General features: G+C 40.3%; 1 protein-coding gene and 1 pseudogene across 1 annotated transcript; one reads left to right on the top strand and one right to left on the bottom strand.

The window, feature by feature from the left end:
* Positions 1–3,317: 3,317 nt before the first annotated feature.
* LOC139447724 (tumor necrosis factor-like) lies at positions 3,318–7,723 on the top strand. Its single transcript, XM_071229195.1, has 4 exons — positions 3,318–3,528; positions 5,184–5,238; positions 6,354–6,446; positions 6,770–7,723. The coding sequence occupies exons 1-4, from the start codon at positions 3,367–3,369 to the stop codon at positions 7,192–7,194; spliced, it is 735 nt and encodes a 244-aa protein (XP_071085296.1). The 5' UTR covers positions 3,318–3,366; the 3' UTR covers positions 7,195–7,723.
* Positions 7,724–11,068: 3,345 nt separating this feature from the next.
* On the bottom strand, positions 11,069–18,673 carry LOC139448371 (NXPE family member 3-like; annotated as a pseudogene).
* Positions 18,674–20,259: the final 1,586 nt, after the last annotated feature.

The following is a 20,259-nucleotide window of genomic DNA, read 5'->3' as shown; positions in this document are numbered from 1 at the left end:
CAGTGACATAATAACTACAACTTTATGTGAGCGCGAGTAGCTTTTTGGGAATGAGATGAATAAGTCTTATAAAGTTGTAAGCTTCTTCACAACCGTGTAACTATGAATTGACTTTATTGGGTAATCAAAAAAGAGATAGGACCTAAAATAGCCAAATTTCATACGATTTCACTTGTCCACCATCTCTGGATGCAAGGCGAAAACATTTCAGCGCGTTTGAAGCCACTGAGAATGCCCCCTGCAGAGTTGAACGAACATTCTGCGGTGGCGCGGCTGAGTTGACCAGAGGCTATCAGCAGTATTTCCTGTCCAGGTTATTTAGGTCAGTTGTTTGTGAGTGTGTGTGTGTGTGTGTGTGTGTGTGTGTGTGTGTGTGTGTGTGTGTGTGTGTGTGTCTGTCTGTGTGTGTGCGTGCGTGCGTGCGTGCGTGCGTGCGTGTTTGCGTGCGTGCGTGCGTGTGGGGGTGGGGGCGTGGGGGGGGGGGGGGGCGTGGGGGGTGAGATTGGGGGGATAGATGATAGATTTAGCAACAAGTAAGGTCATCTTGAATGGAGGGTATTCGCAGATGGATTAGCATATGAACTATGATTCTCTTTAGGCAGAAAATGAGGATCCACGATGTTGGACCTGGTAGAAGTGTGTTATCAAACCTCACAGCATTGGTTTTTTGACTGACTGTAGCGTCAAAACAAACTCATTCATTTACTTGAACTGAATGTTCACCTTAATTGTTATGGATAGTCACGGAGCCATGATCCAGAGTACAGGGTGTCACTAGATAGAAATAAACTAAGTAATAATAGGATTACCAGAAAAACGGGGTTTTACACACAAGCCAATAAACTTCGCTCATTAACACCAGAGTAAGTCAGTACAAGATTGAAAACTGCCCCATAATTATGTATTACATGCTTGTCGGGTATTGCTACATATTTATGTGAAAACAAAGTTATTAAAATAAAGGGCAAAACTGATGAAAGTTAACAATAAACGTGTATACGTGTTATATCGTCACTGCAAAAATAATGATCGTTTGTCTTTAGTATTAACATTCAAATACGTTATATCTGTATTAGCGATATTGTCTTTGTTCCACCGGTGAGTCAGCGTTAGCCGTACTATCTCGTAGTATAATTGTATTTCTGAAGACATCACGTTTAAATCGCTGCTCTTGATAGTGTTGATTAAACTTTGATACTATGAACAGTATAATGTTATGTGAGAGGTTGACTTTAGAACGGTAACATACTAATAGTATATAGGATGACATAAACAGAACAATGAGAAGTTCGTCCAGATTAGTGTATAGCCAACATTTAATAATTAAAATAATTACATTCAACAACTCCCCTTTTAAGTCCATTTTCCTGACTTATAAGTAAATGCAAGAACAATCGGACGGAATACAATGTAAAGTTCTTCAACAACTCATCTTGGAATCTCCCATATCACTGGGGATCTTCTTCAATTTAAATGGAGTTACTCGTTACGATTCCGAACCTTCACGTGACTGTGTTTATGAACCATTGTCAAATAGTGGTGACATTAAATCTAGGAAACAATACGCGAAATCGCGCATGCACAGAACGGAAAATTTGGTCAAGGCATTAAGTAATCCGCATGCGCAGAACGATTGATTTCAGTACTTCCGCTAAGCGCTTCGAGTGCAGCGTCAAACGTGGGCCTGTAATCTAACACGCGGGGACTGACCAATGAAATCTGAGAAGTAGAAATACCGGTAGACGCTGTTGCTTGATTGACAATGTCAATCAAGAAAGGGAGGAGCTTAACGCTATCGTTCTCTCCCAGTAAATTCCGATGTCAAATAACGACGTTATTTGGACGGAAAAACGATGGTTTGAAAACGTCCAAATAACGTCGTTTTTCCGTCCAATGACCATATACAGAAAAAAACGACGTTTTCGTGTTTGCAGTGTATAATGTTAACTAAAAGAGACGTATTACAGATTACGTGTGCTGGATGGTATCTTATGTGAGTTTACTGGAGAACGGGCCGTGTCTTTGGCTTTTTTAATTCAAGCTCTATTTGTGAGTATAACTCTTTGTTTAAAAATAGTCCTTTATTTAGTAATACTATTGAATTGAAAAGCAAAGAACCGGAATCTGGTTTAATATTAAACCTCAAGAAATTGATCTCTTTTTGCTTTTGTATCCCCTGCGACAGCATCCTGATATTACACCCAAGAAAAATAAATATTGCGCAATAGGAGAGATGGCTAAAGTGGTGAAAGGGAGACAACTCTGCGAGGACTGGAGACCATGCTTGAAACTGGGTATTTCCCATGTTGGTTGGTTTGTTTGTTGTTTAACGCCGCACTCAGCAATATTCCAGCTATATGACGGAGGTCTGTGAATAATCGAGTCTGGACCAGAGGATCCAGTGATTAATATCATGAGCATCGATCCACGCAACTGTGATCGATGACATGCATCAACCAAGTCAGCGAGCCTGACCACCCGATCCAGTTAGTCGCCGTTTACGACAAGCATAGTTGCCTTTTACGGAAATCATGGGTTGTTGAAGACCTTCGCGGGTTATTTCCCATGTATTCTGTTTTCTCTCATTAAAGAACTGAAATTGCCACGTTGTAAAAATACCTTTGTATGTACTTGCACATATCGAAACAAAGATCAGTTGTGTGCCGCTGTTTCTCTCTATTTTATATTTTTTTATGGATAACGATTCTTTAGAAGTGAGTGACGAGTATACTACCTTCGCAGATGGTTGGGATATTTCCCGAACACCATTTAAATATATTTGCTCACTGGAAATGCACCTTCCAGTTGAAAAAGGTTTAATGGTTGATTTTGATTCATCGTGGACGGTGGGGTAGCCTAGTTCGACTCCCCGTATGGATGAAATATGTGAAGCCCATTTCTGGTTCCCCCCGCGTGATATTGCTGAACTATTGCTAAAAGCGGGGTAAAATTCAAATCACTCATTCTGATTCAACGAATGGCGTCGCATATGAAGACTCATGTCATATAAAGGATAGGCATATATTTAGTTTTCAACATGTATTCAATAAAGTTGATATTCTAAGTTGATCTTTTAAGTACTTCAAGAAGCATGATTCTATATGTAACCATTCTGATTATAAAGAGTGACTGCCATGATATAACTGAATTGTTGACTGAGGCATAGAATAATATTGGCTCACTCATTCACTTACTCACTTTTAACGCACTCTGTCACAAGGTAACCTTGTGTATCATTACCCCGTGTTTGTTTCAGGCTGGGCTCACTCATTCACTCACTCACTTTTAACTCACTCTGTCACAAGGTAACCTTGTGTATCATTACCCCCGAGTTTCCTTCAAGCAAGGCTCACCACTCCTTCATTCATGATGGGCATACTCCCTAAAGTTGTTGCTGCCACTGTACTTCTACTCAACATAGTTGTGGGGATCGGAGTTATCTGCCTTGTTGCTACAAGAGAGAGACACGAACATAGGACGGATACGCATATCAGCCAGTCGGAAATATTCAAGCAACGACTTGAGCGGGTAAGAGTTACATTAAAGATTATCGCCCCAAGTCGCAGAGTTACGCGCCCTTAGTATGCCAGTTTCCTCTGATTCCTAAGTTCCTCTCGATAACGATCCATGGCCAGATACATGGTACTCGTCACTCATCAATGTGAACAAAATCGTCAATCATTTAGACGACTCCGTGATATGAGTGAAATAATGTTTAAAAAAGCAAGCGTTCATCAAAACCCACGTTGTCTCTATTCTGTTTCAAACATATGGTGTATATCTCTATTGCAGTCCAAGATTGACATGACTGCATTGAAAAAGTGGCGTCTTTTAATACATGGTTATAAGCTTTGGTTTGTTGTTTAACCGCGCACTCAGCAATATTCTGGAGCAGACAATCCAGTGATTGACAACACGAGCATCGATCCACGCAATTGGGATCGATGACATACATCAACCAAGTCAGTGAGCCTGATCACCCGATCCCGTTAGTCGCCTCTTACGACAAGCATAGTCGCCTTTTAGGGCAAGCATGGATTGCTGAAGGCCCTTCTACCCCGGATCTTCACGGGTCATGGGGACCGCCTCCGTGGTCTAGTGGTAGAGCGTCCGCCGGAGAGCGGAAGTTCCGGGGTTCGCTCCCCGGCCGCATCATACCAAACGACGTTAAAAGATGGCACTTGTTGTTACCCTGTCTGGCGCTCGGCGTGAAGGGGCTAAAAAACAAGGACTGGTCGGTTTGGAGTCAGTATACTGTGTCTGCGTGGGATATTCATGTTAAACTGCGGCATGGTATCTCAGTGAGCTAGCACTATAAATCGGCATCAGTCCGGACTAGTACAAGCAGCCAGACAAATACACACACGAACATGCACGTCGCTATATAAGTGCAATAATCTTGGACGCGACGTTAAACCCCATTTCACCTCACCTCACCCCACGGGTCATTCTAATAAGCATGATGGCTCTATCAAGACTGATATGGGCACTGGATAATGGAACATAATCCCTCATTACTTCAAACGCATTCACCAACCCGAATCAATAAAAAGCTGGTCGAAAGACAATCTCATTAAAATCAGATCTTATTTCTCGCTACCGCTAAACAAAAGATCTGAGGACATACCATTAGGGGACACGTCAGAACGACCTTTCACCCGACCAATCAGAGCGTCGCTTACGAGATCATGAAAGTGACAGTCGGAATGTTATTTCTAATCATGCAATCTCGAAAACTTTAACACGGGGTATTCCGAACGATAGTTACGGGTTTAAAGTACTGAATCCATACAATCTAGACCATATATTTGCCATTCCAAAATGTTCTTTTGATCAGGTTTTGATAAAAATTTTAATCGAGAATTTGTCAAAATATGTTTCGAAGCGTAGTCGCCAATTTGAAATTAGTGTCGTAAAGCACGAGAAAGCTGCCTTCTGATTGGCTAATGTCGACTTCTAGTCAGTCCTTCCACTGGTCGGTCTGACGTGACCCGTAATGGGATGTCCTCAGATCTTTGTTTAGCGATAGCGAGAACTAAGATCTGTTTTAATGAGATTGGTCGAAAGTTTTCAAGCAACAACTTGATTGTGTAAGAGTTAAATTAAAGATTATATACAAGCTACGCATCAACAAAATGCCTAACTTCCCGGGCCGCTTTATCTCGATCAATTCTCTATTGTAGATCTACGCTGAACATTCGGAGAAAGCCTGGCACAAGTTCGCCACTGCAGGAACAGGTGAGCGTATACCGGCACACACGGCTGCCACAGACGCCATGATCGAAATTACCATAGAGGAAAACACACAGTATACATCATGCTTATTAAAGCGGGCATGGATAGAACAGGCGTCTGGGACCACACTTTTGTTTTTTTCTTGTGGATTGGAGCACCCCCGAAACAGTCAGATAGGGAAACATAAAATAAATAAAAAACTACATTTGTATTTTTGGACCGTTTTCTGATTTAAAACTAGGCCTATTGCAAAAAAAAAAAAAAAATCGTGGACAATTTTTGCAGATACGATCAATTAATTAACGTTTATGTTTAACAGAAATGCAGAAAATATTGGTGGGGGTTGATTCAACACATGTCACTGTTAGAGATACTGATGATACAATAAGAAAAACGCCCCCGCATACACACACACCGTTTTTTAGCGTATCTTTAACGAAACTGGACCTTTTTCAAGCGGATTCGCTTCTGTTAAATGTACGTACATAAACACGGGCATGCCATATTGTAAGGCAAACGGTAAAGACAATCGAGGATAGGAGTTGCCTCCCTGGGCGCCAGTGAAACACAAAATGAAATCTTTTTCTTGGATTTGAAAGTCATTTGTAATCATTTACAATTGATGTACAGGATAACATTTGTTTCTCTCTTTTTCTTGCTGTATCATTTTTGCAAATTCATTCATCAATATATTTACTGTGAAAAAACGTCTGAAATTTTATTTCTTTTCAATTTGTTCGTTTTGAAAGTGATACGAACTAACCGTCGCCAATGGGCCACAGTTAGCTGTGTGCTGTTGCGTCAATAAGGCGTGCCAGAAATCCTAGGTCCTAGATTCGAATCCTTGTTCGCCTTGATTATATTTCTATTTTTGTCTGCACCCTTCTCGTGTTTATGCGTACAGTGAACCCCTCTTAATACAGGGAGTGCCGTTCCCAGTCAATCAACAGTCATCACCAGAACGAGTAGTTTCCGAACTATCGGGATTTCACGCTAATTTCAATAACCCATTCCTTTTCGCATTGACTCCATATCTTCGTCTCATTTGAAAACGCACTCACATATACACATATAGACATATATGTTTAATTATGTATAAATATGTCAACCTGTTGCAGACAAGGGGCAACCAAGTTCATCTACAGCCTTTCTGAATCTACTGAAACCCATCGCATATTTCACTGGACTTGACTTCACCGGCCATACAGAAGGTATACATGGACCCTTGTCATATCACAGCAAGCACACGGTGTCTTATAATGAAGTAATACTTTTATCATTGCATTGTAGATTATTAATGAATACTTCATCCCAAAGTTCGTTTCTTCAGATTGATACTCTGTGTGAAGCTACCTTTGTCCATTCCCGACATGGGTACAATGTGTGAAGCCCATTTCTGGTGTTCCCGCCGTGATATTGCTGAAATATTGCTAAAAGCGGCGTAAAGCCATACTCACTCACTCCAGAAAAATGACACTTTATTAAGAGGGAACTTAATGTGTACTAAAAACGTGACTTCGATATTACATTTCAGTAGACACATCTGAGGAAACTGCGATTAGAAACTGGGTACCTTTTGTCGGACCTGGGAGACAACTTTTGTACAACGGGATGAAGTATGAGAATGGCAGCATTATAGTGCCCGCCACTGGAGTATATGCCGTATATAGCCACATCAAGTTTTACACAGAAAGAAATAATCATGACGATGCTGAGTCTGATTTTCATCATAATATAACACGGTACAGTGCACTGAAGCAAGAGGCAGACACAGTATTGAGGAATGTCATCAGCGAGAACAAAAACAGCATCATTGATGGAGCAAGTCTGGAATACTCCAGTGATGTTCATGGCTTGGTGCAGCTGGACGCTGGTGATCAGCTGATGGTGAAAGTATCAGCGATGAATCCACTGAGACATGACAGGGACTGGCATTATTTTGGAGTATACTTGACTTGAGTTGACAAAAGAGTCCATGCATCTTTAGGGACCCCAGTTCGAACAGACCAAAGTATCCAAAGCTAGTGCTAAGGAGTGAATGCCCTTTATTTCAGTCACTGGCCCCTTACACAATAGCTATTTACATTGCATATGAATGAAGGGAGCCTCAGGTAATAACTTCATCCAGATAACTAAGACAAAACTGTTATGGATGAGCAACTTCTTTATTACAATTGGGCGACGTTTACATTTGGCATCAACAGATATGCTCATATTCCTAAAAACGTGAGAGGAGAGTAGGTAGTGAAATTAAAAATCCGGGAAATTGTAATATTGTTTAGGTAATAGGGATTGTGTCAAATCAGTATAGGAAGGGCAAACCAAACACACACGGTACTCTGATTCCTGTGATGGAAGTATACAATAGGCAAAGTCTCTCATAAGACCAACTTTTGTACCACCCCCAGTCACTAAACCAGAACACCCGAAAGAGCAGAGAGAAATATGATGCATTAACTGATACTTGTGATAGATACATTGGAAATAAAACACTAGTACTTCAGCGACGTTTACTGTCCTAAATTTGAGTTTTGTTTCAAATTCTCCGACCATATCTGATGGTCTATGTCACTTCATCTTTGGTTAAATAAAGACAACAAATGGCTAACATTACCAACTTCCTGATAAATTCATACTGACAAGAAGCCGTATTTGAATAATATATTCTTCACATTAACTGCTCAACAATTATATCCTTATTTGCTAAAGTCGGCTGAGGAAGATAAACCTTTTTGGATATAACGTTATCTCATTGATAAAGTAATCTAATCCAATATTTTACAAACTGATTTGCTTGAAGTAGAGATCGTCCCAACTCTCCTAGGGCTACCCTTTTGGTCGGGACCCGTGAAGATTCCGGGGTAGAATAGGTCTTCAGCAACCCATGCTTGCCGTAAAAGGTGACTATGCTTGTCGTAAAAGGCGACTAACGGGATCGGGTGGTCAGGCTCGCTGACTTGGTTGATGCATGTCATCGATCACAATTGATTGGGTCGATGCTCATGATATTAATCACTGGATTGTCTGGTCCAGACTCGACTATTTACAGACCGCCGTCATATAGCGGTTGACCAATCAGATGACACCTCTCATCTGATATGAAGCATCTACTTCAAACAAAAAAAGCGGCGCCTAGTAAAGACCAGCTGATCGATGATCAGAATCTATATTGTAACGAAACAGGTCTTACTTCGCAAAGCACATCATATCTCGTGAGCACTTAAAAACGTGAAAAGATTTGAAAGATATCTGTTGACGCCGTGTTGGTGGTACACATGCTTTGCAAATCCTGCAATTGACCGAAATCTGCACGGCAGTTTACTTGGATGTCGACTTCGTTACGCGATTTTGATTGGATTGTACATAGACCCGTTAGTCAAGCCAAAATAAAACGCCATTCGGCAAGGGTGGAAACCAGATTTTTAGAGTCAGTGAACTAACTCCCTCGCCTAGACAAAATGTGTTTGGCAGCATAATTTGAACATTCAAGAAGAAATGGTAACTGTTTTCAAGTGGGTAATTGGAGGAACAAGCAAATCATCTCATATTATAAATGTATTACGAATTGGAAACGTAAGTCTTTGTCATATAATGGGTATGTTTCTTGGCAGTATAAAGCCAAGGATCACTAAATACAATGTTTATATTTTATAAAGGATATTTACCATCCCCAAAATCACTCGAGTGATAACTTCTATAAATATCCATGTCCAGACGTGATGCACATAGCGCATGTATGGTACATGGATTTGCTTCGAACGAAAATGCCGTAACCATCCGTTTGAGATACCGCCCTTGTCCTGTTGTGGTGGAAACAACTTGTAGAGCAGAGCATGGGCCACAGCAAAACTGGCACGGACGGTCAAAGGGAGCTAACTCTGTTAGGGTACCCAGCAAACATTGATATTGGTTACACAGAGCCAACAGGCTATATTTGTTTAAAATAGCCAGGCATTCAACTGCAATTACATGAACATGTATGCACATTCTGGCCTAAAAGCTAAAAAAATAAAAACACAAACTTTGGCTAAATCAGCGAGTTCCTTTTCCGAGTACAGGTAAAATGCATATATAGAAAGTATTTGTTTAACATATGCAATCAACTTTTCATTCAAGAGATATTCTTCAAATAAGCAGGAGATTAATATATTTGAAATATTTTTTGAATGTGAATATGTTCAACAATATTGATGGTTATTTACATTATCGGGAATTATATCTTTAGCCCATGTTATATTAATTGGCGCAATTGCTATGTTATTTGGAAAAAGAGTACATTATGAATGCAATTTTATTTCAGCTATTCTAATTAAATGCCCCAAAAGCAGAAGCAGTTGACAGCACTCCCAAGGTAGAAACTGAAAGACAAAACTGAACAATTCTGTGTATTTTACGTGAAACTGATATACACTCTTCAAAAACAGAAACGCATAGGAGATAATGAGAATGCTGATTTTGTTTATTAATGAAACATTAAATACAAATAAAGTCGTTAACTGGTGTAGTGCACAACGTCTGTAACTATATACGAGCATGTCATGGAAAGGAAAGTAATAGTTTTGACAATCATGTGCCATGAGAATGATTATAAAAGGTCAAAGTCAATCAACATTTTATCATACGTTTGTCGACGTTTGAAACCGGGAAAATGCCGAGACTGAATGCTGCAAATCACAACATCGCCACATTACACCTTGAAGCTGGAGAGTCCTTGTCGGCAGCTACACGTCATTTCAACGTACACCTATCTCGTTTATAGGATCCGAATGCCCGCCTCAATTTAACCCAAGGTCTATCAGAAGTGATAGACCAAGAGGCACCACCCTGCACAAACCGTTACATCTGGTTCTTTCACCTACGTCATCGCCATGCAACTGCCATCGAGTTGGCGGGACATGTGCCAGGTCTGAGGTGGGTATAAACGTATCGGACTAAATAATCAGGAATCGTCTGCGATTGGTGGGAATATGACCCTGAAGATGTGTCCCTGTCATTCAGGAGACGTTTCCATCGACGACAACGTATGCGATGGAGCAGCCCCGTATGGGCATAGACACTGACAAACTGGCGGCGACTCAGTGAGGCATCACGATTTCTTCAACAACTCCGAGATGGAAGACGTCGAAATATACGTTTAGCACCGAACAGCGTCGACAGATTCAGTGGCTGAATTGTGATGATGTTGGCATCACGCCATCATCGGCACCCTCACCCGACGTGCCAAATTCATTTGTCATCCTAATGCCTTCACCTGAATCAGCTGATCTGAACTATCTGAAGAAAACCTTTACTTCCTTCAACAGTTACCCTGCCCATCTAATCTCCAAAACCATCAACAAGACCCTCAAGAACTCCGAACTAAGAACCTGGCCTGCCCCATCGTCAATCATACCCCACCAAAGCCCTGTCGCTTTTGCGCCTCATCAAGAACAAAGCCAATATAGATTCCCCCTTTCCTAGCGGCAAGACCATCTAGACCCATCTACGAGCTAATGGAAGAGGCACAAGCTGCGCAAGTCCCAACCCAGGAGGGTGTATATACAAGATCTTATGCATCTGTAGCCACCAATACACTTAAAAACCTTCAGATCCCTCAACCCCAGACTCAAAGAGCATCATATGTCTGTCAACAAGACCATACTGTCACGTGAAAGTTGATATACGCAACAAAATCTCAATCATTTCTTTTCAGTTTACTAACCTATGAAATGGAACATTCTATCTATTCATTCTTTCTGTCCATGGTATAGTCGAAATTTAAGGGTAACATCATTCTAGAAATGATGTTTGTTCATTAAATACTCTCATCATCTAAAACCAAAATAAACTATATTCATTTCGCACAGAAATATCCAAAAAATGTGTGAATCATCGTACTCACAACATCTTCAGTGGGATGAACATCAGTATTTTCAACAGCAATAGTCATGTCCCAAATGTCGAGATATACCAACTGATCATAGAGACCAACAAACTCCTGTTTGATGATGTTTTCATAAATAGGTCCCCATAGCCCATCTAGAGTATAGTTGGTTATGGGATGTATATAATTGTGGGGTCCTTTTATCGCTATTTTAACATCAGGTGATCTTTTCAATAATTTTTGTATTGAAATCCGTGTACGTTTCATTTGAGACCTAAACATGTGTACCGGAAATAGATGAAAATGAGCGTAAAGATTAATAAGGATAATGTCTCGTGAACCTGCAGGTGTCTCATCTAAATGGACGAACACGGGCCGACTCGCAGTTCTGTTTGCATTTTGAAATGACATTGGCAGACCATGAGGAATCCAAACAACAGTATAGTTATGTTGTTTCTCATAGGCCTCAGTGTAGTAGTAACGCTTCTGTGTTATTGGTATGGGCCCAATTAACCACGGTCCAGTTCTCATGGTAAGATTCAACCTTTTGTACAAGACTGTAAACCATTGTCTGACGGTCGAGTCACCATACATCCTGAGTGATCTGTTGGCCAGGCATTGGCTATAGTCATTCGTAGTTATAGTGTTAAAACATCCCCGTTGTCGCCATATGGAGTTGTAGAAGAATCCAACAGGTGATGGAGTCATCCAAGTGTCACGGAATTGCTTCCTTCCACATGGAGCTGAGGAAGACACTGTCGCAGCTTTCACTGAAATGTTTAATTATTGTTGTTTACATACATGTACTTAATCTCTACACTTCGTCTTCTCTTTTCACCGAAAAAAACGTGCGACTCTTGAGAGCAGTGACCGATCAAATATCCAGTCTCTACCAAAACTGCCATCCCTTCTTTGAATCTTGATTTTCTTTTCTCTCAATTAAAATGCGAAGCTGATTATACTGTTTTATTTCTATTCCCCAATTATTCAAATTTAAACCCACTTCTATTATAGTTATAACCAAAATGCATTTGATGATTAATATTAGTTCATTCACAATGATTAATATCAGCTAATAAACTGGCATTATGGTAGAGTATAATTCATATAAAAATATAGGTTATGCCAGAACTATAAATTAATTAGAAGAGCTATCGTGTACATCTGAAGTATAAATATCATGAAAACAAAATAACGTAAATTACTTTGGAATTTGCGTTTAGGTTTTGGTCAGTTGGGTTTTGTGTTGGATTTGGGTCAATTCATGTAGGGTTTAAGGTTGGACATATATTTTGTTTTTCTGCTGACACCAACTTCAATTTAGTAGAAAGAATGTTTCCGCAAGAGGGCCACGAATACCGAGCATCCCACATAAATGTTGACTTGATTGTATTTGTGTGTGTGTGTGTGTGTGTGTGTGCGTGCGTGCGTGCGTGCGGGCGGGTGCATGCGGGCGGGAGTGTACGAAACCATTGTTAAAATACATACCAGAGGAAATACGTATTGGGACCACGTCCACCAATTTCTCAAAAGAACACCTGAAATGATAAAGCACTTTATATCAAGAATGAATTTGTCTACAAACAACCTGCTAATGGCACAGGAAATAACATCCGACGGATGGAACTGCACCGAGTGAGTTACTGACTGAGTGAGTGAGTGTTAATTTTCGCCGAAATGTTCCAGCAATATCACAGCAGGGGATATCATCAATTCGTTCTACACAGTATTTCCATTCCCACTTCCGAACGTTTTAGCCTGTGGTCTATCACACTGTTCCACAGCGTCATCTTTGCGCCAGCTCCCGTATATTATGTTTTGTTTCTTTATAGTTAAACGCCGCACTCAGCAATATTCCAGCTATATGACGGCGGTCTGAAAAATAATCGAGTTTGGACCAGACAATCCAGTGACTGACATCCATATAATATTAACATTGACCTTTACTGAGAGGACCAATAGGATCTTCACAACACATGGTCTTCACAATACATGGTCTTCACAATGATCAAAATGACAAAAGTCACAAAAGTTGCATAGTATTTTGTGAATCAAAGTGTGTTGTAAATAAAGGTTAATTCATAACCCAATCCTTACACGGATGGCCCTGACGAAATTTGATGTGAAGAGTTATGATTGTGGTTCGCCCTGATTATGTTTCAAGGGCTAGCTCATAGCACCAAGCCCGAGTTCCAGGCGTTTACGTTGACGATAAACGTCAAGGATCCTCGAAAGCCGATAGTGCTAACAAATCAAGAAACATAATCAATGAGAGTATTGAATTCGTAACGACGATAATAATCACCTCTGGGCAGCTGATGAACGCAAATCTGTACAACTAAATGTAGCGCTTTTGACCACTGCGACACCCATGTCGCCTCATAACAAGAAGAAAACGACTTGTTGACCATGACAACTACATAACATGGCGTGAAGAGTACTACTTACGACCTATACCAGCGTGTATCAGCCTCTGTCTGTACTGGCACAAAATGAACTGTGTTAACTCTAGTCCAATGGTGGCACTCAAATCCACGTTGTTTAGGTTTGGTACAATAGAACGGAACTCCCCAATTTTCAGCAGTCAAATTGCAGATTGGTTTATTGTCAAGAAACCGTTTATCCATGTACCCCACAGTTGTCTCTGTTAAGTTATGTACATCAAACAGGCAACTTATATGCTTTCCGATATATCCGCTTCTAAATTTGTTGTATATAAAAGCCATCCTTTCTCTCGATGACAATATCGCTGCATAGATTACAGCTTTTCCAGTCCACATGGTGCGCAGAACGCCAGTATACGTCCCGTTGTCATGGTCAATAACACTTCCGGCGGAAGAAGCTTGTTTCACTGTGTCTTTCATCCAAACAACCAACATATCTCCTCCTCTGGTTTTAGGTCTTTCCTTGCGATCCATTAACACTATCTTCACATAGACTGTTTCATTAAGTCTGTAGATTTGTTGTTTGTCAATGAGGAATAATTTCGAGAACTTTCCCGATGCATGACGATTTGAATCTTTGAAGTTAGAATCATATATGATTTCCGTGTCTGCCTTCACAGATTTCAAGGGGGGATGATGTTCAACTTGAGGTACTTGCCCCTTGTCTTCTGCTCTTGAACGAGCATGGTCTGGTACGCTCTGAAACCTACAAAAATATATACTTATTTCTTTCGATTGTTTACTTTTCTATATTGAATATTGCTTCACTTATGATATTAGTATCAATACATCACGTAAGGTATATCTTTTATGCATGTAAGTTGATTACAGATGAGAGATGGTATCCAGCGTATGTGTGTTCGTTTGTGCTTGTGTGTCAGTGTACTTTTGAGTTTAACGCCACTTAAAATACAGTTTCAGTTACATGTCGGAGTGACAGCTTGATGTGGGAGGAAAGCCCGAGGGGATGCTGGTCGTAGACGTGTAACACGTTGGTGAAACCCATGGACACTGTTATGGTGACCAAGAAACAGAATAATGGCGACCCGGGTTTCGAACCCACGATCGTAGGTCTCTTGCGTGTCCAATGGACGCAACTCTGCAAGGTGGTGACAGAGGGAGAATATACAAATCTACGTAATATGTTTATTTACAGTAATGGTTTGTACAGAAGTGACGCTATTGTGTCTCTGGCTGATGAACATTTTATACCGCAATGGTACTGCCGGTGCACTTGAACGGGTCTACAAGTGGAGATTTATGTAAAGAATACCAACATACCAACATCCAGCTATTCCCGTGCTATTGGGTGCTGGTATGTCATCGTATCCCAATTTCTTAGATCGACGCTCATGATGTCAGTTACTGGATTCTCTGCCTCACAATAACGTTAACAACAACAATAATAACACAACACTACAATTGTGAAAACCGGTTTGTTGTGATTAATTTGCATAAGGTTATAAATATACCTTTTCACAGAAACAAATATAATACAAAATATTATCGACAGATATTTAAGGGTCCATTGCCTAACAATTCACAATTTGTTTTGTTAAACGTTTGAAACCAAATGATCAAATGTTTTTAAAACGTCATATATATATTATCCAATCGTAAAATTGGAGTGTATGAGTGAGTGAGCTGGCTTGAATGCGTCAGCTTAATGTGGGAAGAAAACCCGAAGCGATGCAGCTCTCAGACGTTTACCACTTAGGTGCAACCCACGAGTACAATTATGCTGATGACAAACCTAGCAACATTATCGAGGCGAACAAGGATTCGAACCCACACTCATAGGTTTCTGGTGTCTCCAAAGCGATGCAACTCTGCACAGCAAATTGCCGAGCCTCTGACAACTGAGCCGTCTGTGCCCCCTTATACTTAGAACATTTAATTGGAGAAAAAATGATGCCGTGATGCTCACAGGAAATCATAAGTGTTCCATAACTTTGAAATTACCCATTGAAATGCCGATAAAAAGGATTATCATCCAAAACTGGCTCCGATAGGAGATATCGCTTGGGTGAGATCTACACTGTAGATATCGCTGCAATGAAATTGCATCACAATACTTTGCAGACAATGACTTTGGTTACCATGACGTCACAATCAAATGACATCACTAATGGCTCTGCTACTGAAGCTGTTAGCAGTATTTTTTGTACTTACGACACTGCTTATTGCTGTCTACAAACTGAAAAAAAGTGGAAATCTCACTCTTTTGATATAAACTATGGGAAAACTCCGAGGCTTTCACTTTTCTCAACTTGTGTTAATATATTTGATATCAAAAGACACTCGGGCGAGATTCTCTATGTATTACAATACTTCCTAACTATTCTTCAAAAACACATACACACGGGATCTCATGAAAACACTGTAATTTTAACACACACTCCCCCTTCCATTATTTCGTTCTGTGAGTGGTTCAGTGGAGAGGTACATATTGTACTTTATTTCATTAGCTGTACATGTCGTATCCATAATGAAGGTGCTTAAACCCCATGCCGTCATTACAAAGTGGATCCATTGCTTGCGCCCTGTGCTGAACAACGAACCAGTGATTCGTTAACTACTAGTATTTAATTAAGTTGGAACTGTATGGATCGGACACCGGGTTTCCCAGGCCACGTACTTACTTCTCAAGGCCGCCCCACGATACAAACGACAACCATGAGACCAGAACGACAACCGCCACAACTATTACTTTTGGAAATGTGAAACGCATCTGGAAAAAAAAGTGAAAACGTAAGGCTTACGTCATTTCAATAACTTTTCTTATTGTTGAAATACAAGGTCTCTTTATCTTGATATTGAGGCATTTGTATTGTAACCTTATATCTTTGTCACGAATCGTTTATGTTATTCATCTATGACAACTACTGATTTTGTATATTAAAAGGATGTTTGAAGAAGCAGCATCTGCAAGAGCTCAACAACAAAATATCGGGTATATCAGTGACACAGTCAGTACATGGGTTTTGTTGGTATCTGGTATAAGCGGGAAATGCATATCATAGACACTTGTCTACAGTAAACTATAGATCAGGTTGTCTCCTGAATTAACACGTCCTATTATTTTAAGTTCTTGAAAAGAATACATTTAAAAAACAGTCCCTCTGTTACTCCGAGTCGACATCATAAACAAATGTCAAGGGTATGTACTGAGGACAGAAACAATGTTTATTTTATTTCAAAACTATGAAATCAGTTTTATGATAAGGAGCAGTTGAAAGCACATGTTAACTTGTCTAATAGTCAATATATGCCAACAAGAAAGTTCATGGGAACAATTTTCATATGAAAAAATGACTTGCTTTTGCATGTGTTTGTGACGGATGACACCAGTGGGCCAAAATACCGTGTACGCGAACACCTGGTATCATCACTATTTGATAACGATACATAAGCACATGACTAATGATATATAGTCTGCTATTAGATGATATTTCTTTTGAATATGGAAAGTGCTTTGTCGCTTTTATTTATACTTGAGTTTTCAGAAAAAATTGAATATCTTTCGTTTTCCTATTACGTTCCGAAGCAAACAGCATTATTGAAATTTTCTCAAACCATCAACCGAGGCAGATCACAGAGAGGTCCTAGACAAATGGATTTCCAGATAACCATGTTGCTTGTTGGGATTCAACTCATTATTGACAATGGAGATTTTAGTACCAAGTACGGAATTTTAGTATACATGTTGGTTTACCTTGACTGTTTACAAGGACATGTAGGAACGAATCGAATGACCTAGACTGTGAGTAATATAAGTGTCACGGAGCTGTGTTCAAGAGATCAGGGTGTCATTATATAAGAATAGAGTCTTGATAAAAAAGTTCGCAGTGTTATCGTCAGTTAATTGTAACTAAAGTGGGGCAATGTAAAGAATCAAGACCGCATTTGACACTGACAATGATCACTGATTTCTAAACCAGGACTAATATACAACCTGATGAACTAAGCAACTGTATAAAAGATATGACTTAAGACATTTAAATCCACACTCTCACAAGACAATCGACAAGACACATAGACAGTCAATTAAGTCGGCGGCTGGGACCTATTATCATCTGCGAGTTACTTAACGCAAAAATCTAATGAAAGAATGAATATCATCAGCTTGACTAGATAATGAGCACTAAAAACGATAAACTCAAGTCGCTTGAACTGAGCAAGGAAACTGGTACTTGATCAAAAGAGTAACTTGACTCACAATTATAAAAAAGTACTTAGCCTAAACATGGCAATCCCGAGAAAATTGTTTTTTCATGGGTTACAAAAAGGGGGTTAAAATGTAACGCTGATTAGGTCAGTAACACCAGAGTAAGCCAGTACCAGAATCAGAACGACTCTGTAATTACTTCAAAGCGAAACACATTTCGAACTGACTACACAGGAACAAGGCGACACGTAAACAGTCTAGCGAATTCTGGAGGAGATCCATCATAAGCGCGGACGTAGGAGAAAATAATCTCCCCTTGTCAGCTTGGAGAACGATAAACGGCTGCAGGTAACAGACTGTGTTTCTTAAAATAATGAAACCCCGTGTATCAAACTAACTACAAAAACAACATGGGATATGTAGATACCAAAATAAAGGACTGAACATTAAAAGGACAATAATACATAAGAAATATCTACATAGTACTAGATAACCCCGCCACTGCGAGGATATCACGGTCAATGAAGACTTTCAATACATGAATAAGCTGCATACATATTTGAGATAACATATATCAAATTACATTCTGATAAAAGTTTGCGATTAAACTGCATGAGAATAACATTTATGAACAACAAGTTCTCTAACGCTAAAGAACATACACGTGCCGAACTATGCCGGACAGATACGGGAGTGGGAAGCGCTGCATTATATATACGTCACTAGACCGTGACCAGCTTGGTTTTACCACCCGGTGACACTAGGTACGCTGCATACTTATAATTATCAAGTATGAAAAATAGGTGGTGCAATATCTATTGCAATAATGAACTTACTGTAGTAATCGTTGAGAAGCATCTTATCGCTGTCGACATCCTCGAGTTGAGTAGAGATATTTCCGTGCATCTGAAAAAAACTACACAACACAACCAAGCACGCAGCCCGGACACTGGTTTTTAACATGCTCAAAAGACTGTGACGGGGCTGCGCGCTTGGTCAGTTCTATTCATCTGTGAGAAAGGCGCAGTGGACACTTAAGCCGCTTGGCTATGCAGTAGATATAGCCCGCTGCAATGTTGCGAAATACGCTAAAGTCGGAAAGCGCACGTTAAATCTTCTTTTCAGTTGCTATAAGTGACCACCAGAGTCCCGCTTTGTGTGAACATGTATAACCTTGAACTAATTGTGTGGCGTTATTATGGGGGGCATTTCTTTTTATACAGAAAGAACTAGAGATTTCTCTTCGCCAGGTGTTATGTAACATATATAGTTTTGCCCTGTACTGTTATAGTTATAGCACGAGGACGCAATTGGGATACGATTACATGCAGATAGTAAATATTTGAAATGTTGTACCGATTTGACAAAAGCGTGACTGTCTGGTGCACTGGTTTGAAACAAGGGGCTGTAAAATGTGACTGTCTGGTGTAAAGGTTTGACACGAAGTGGTGTAAAGTTGTAAATGTTCGATACACTGGTTTGACACAAGGGTGTGCCGGTTTAACATACTTTTGTGTAAAGTGTGAAGGACTGGTGTACTGATTTGACACGATTGGGAGTAAAGTATGAATGTCTGATGTAACGGTTTGACATATGATGATGTAAAGTGTGGTGTTTTTCTAGTTTGACACATGTGGTGTTCAGAGGTAACCAGAAACAGTTATCGATATTGAAATAATATACTTTTATGTTTTATAAATTATCAGCATATCATTAGTTTTGGAAAACAATGGTCCACAACAAAATGAAGCAATAGTGGAATTGATGGCCCTGTCTCACAGGACATTTAGCCTTGATTCATTTCATGGCGTGCGTATTGGGTAGCCCTGATTCCCCTCATTGTGTCAGTGTAATGTGGCCCTGATTCACCTGATTTTATCAGTGTATTGTGGTACTGTGGCTTTGATTCATCTGATTATGTGAGAGTCCTGTTGCCCTAATTTACCTGATGGTATCAGTGTACTGTTGCCCTAACTTACCTGATTGTGTCAGTGTACTGTGGTCCTGATTCACCTGATTGTGTCAGTGTACTGTGGTCCTGATTCACCTGATTGTGTCAGTGTACTGTGGCCCTGATTCACCTGATTGTGTCAGTGTACTGTGGCCCTGATTCACCTGATTGTGTCAGTGTACTATGGCCCTGATTCACCTGATTGTGTCAGTGTACTGTGGCCCTGATTCACCTGATTGTGTCAGTGTACTGTAGCCCTGATTCACCTGATTGTGTCAGTGTACTGTGGCCTTGATTCACCTGATTGTGTCAGTGTACTATGGCCCTGATTCACCCGATTGTGTCAGTGAACTGTGGCCCTGATTCACCTGATTGTGTCAGTGTACTGTGGCCCTGACTCACCTGATTGTGTCAGTGTACTGTGGTCCTGATTCACCTGATTGTGTCAGTGTACTGTAGCCCTGATTCACCTGATTGTGTCAGTGTACTGTAGCCCTGATTCACCCAATTGTGTCAGTGAACTGTGGCCCTGATTCACCTGATTGTGTCAGTGTACTGTGGCCCTGATTCACCTGATTGTGTCAGTGTACTGTGGTCC

This window comes from Haliotis cracherodii, unplaced genomic scaffold (genome assembly GCF_022045235.1).
Source record: "Haliotis cracherodii isolate W230 unplaced genomic scaffold, xgHalCrac1.p SCAF_7, whole genome shotgun sequence".
Lineage (NCBI taxonomy): Eukaryota > Metazoa > Mollusca > Gastropoda > Lepetellida > Haliotidae > Haliotis > Haliotis cracherodii.
This window is presented reverse-complemented; position numbering and strand designations above follow the sequence as displayed.

What these genes read in the sequence shown, in the direction of transcription:
- LOC139447724 (XM_071229195.1), top strand. Translation starts at nt 3,367, where the DNA reads ATGATGGGCATACTCCCTAAAGTTGTTGCTGCCACTGTACTTCTACTC. An exon ending in TCAAGCAACGACTTGAGCGG is followed by an intron (nt 3,529 to 5,183) that starts GTAAGAGTTACA and finishes TCTCTATTGTAG; the next exon opens with ATCTACGCTGAACATTCGGA. An exon ending in CTTCACCGGCCATACAGAAG is followed by an intron (nt 6,447 to 6,769) that starts GTATACATGGAC and finishes ATTACATTTCAG; the next exon opens with TAGACACATCTGAGGAAACT.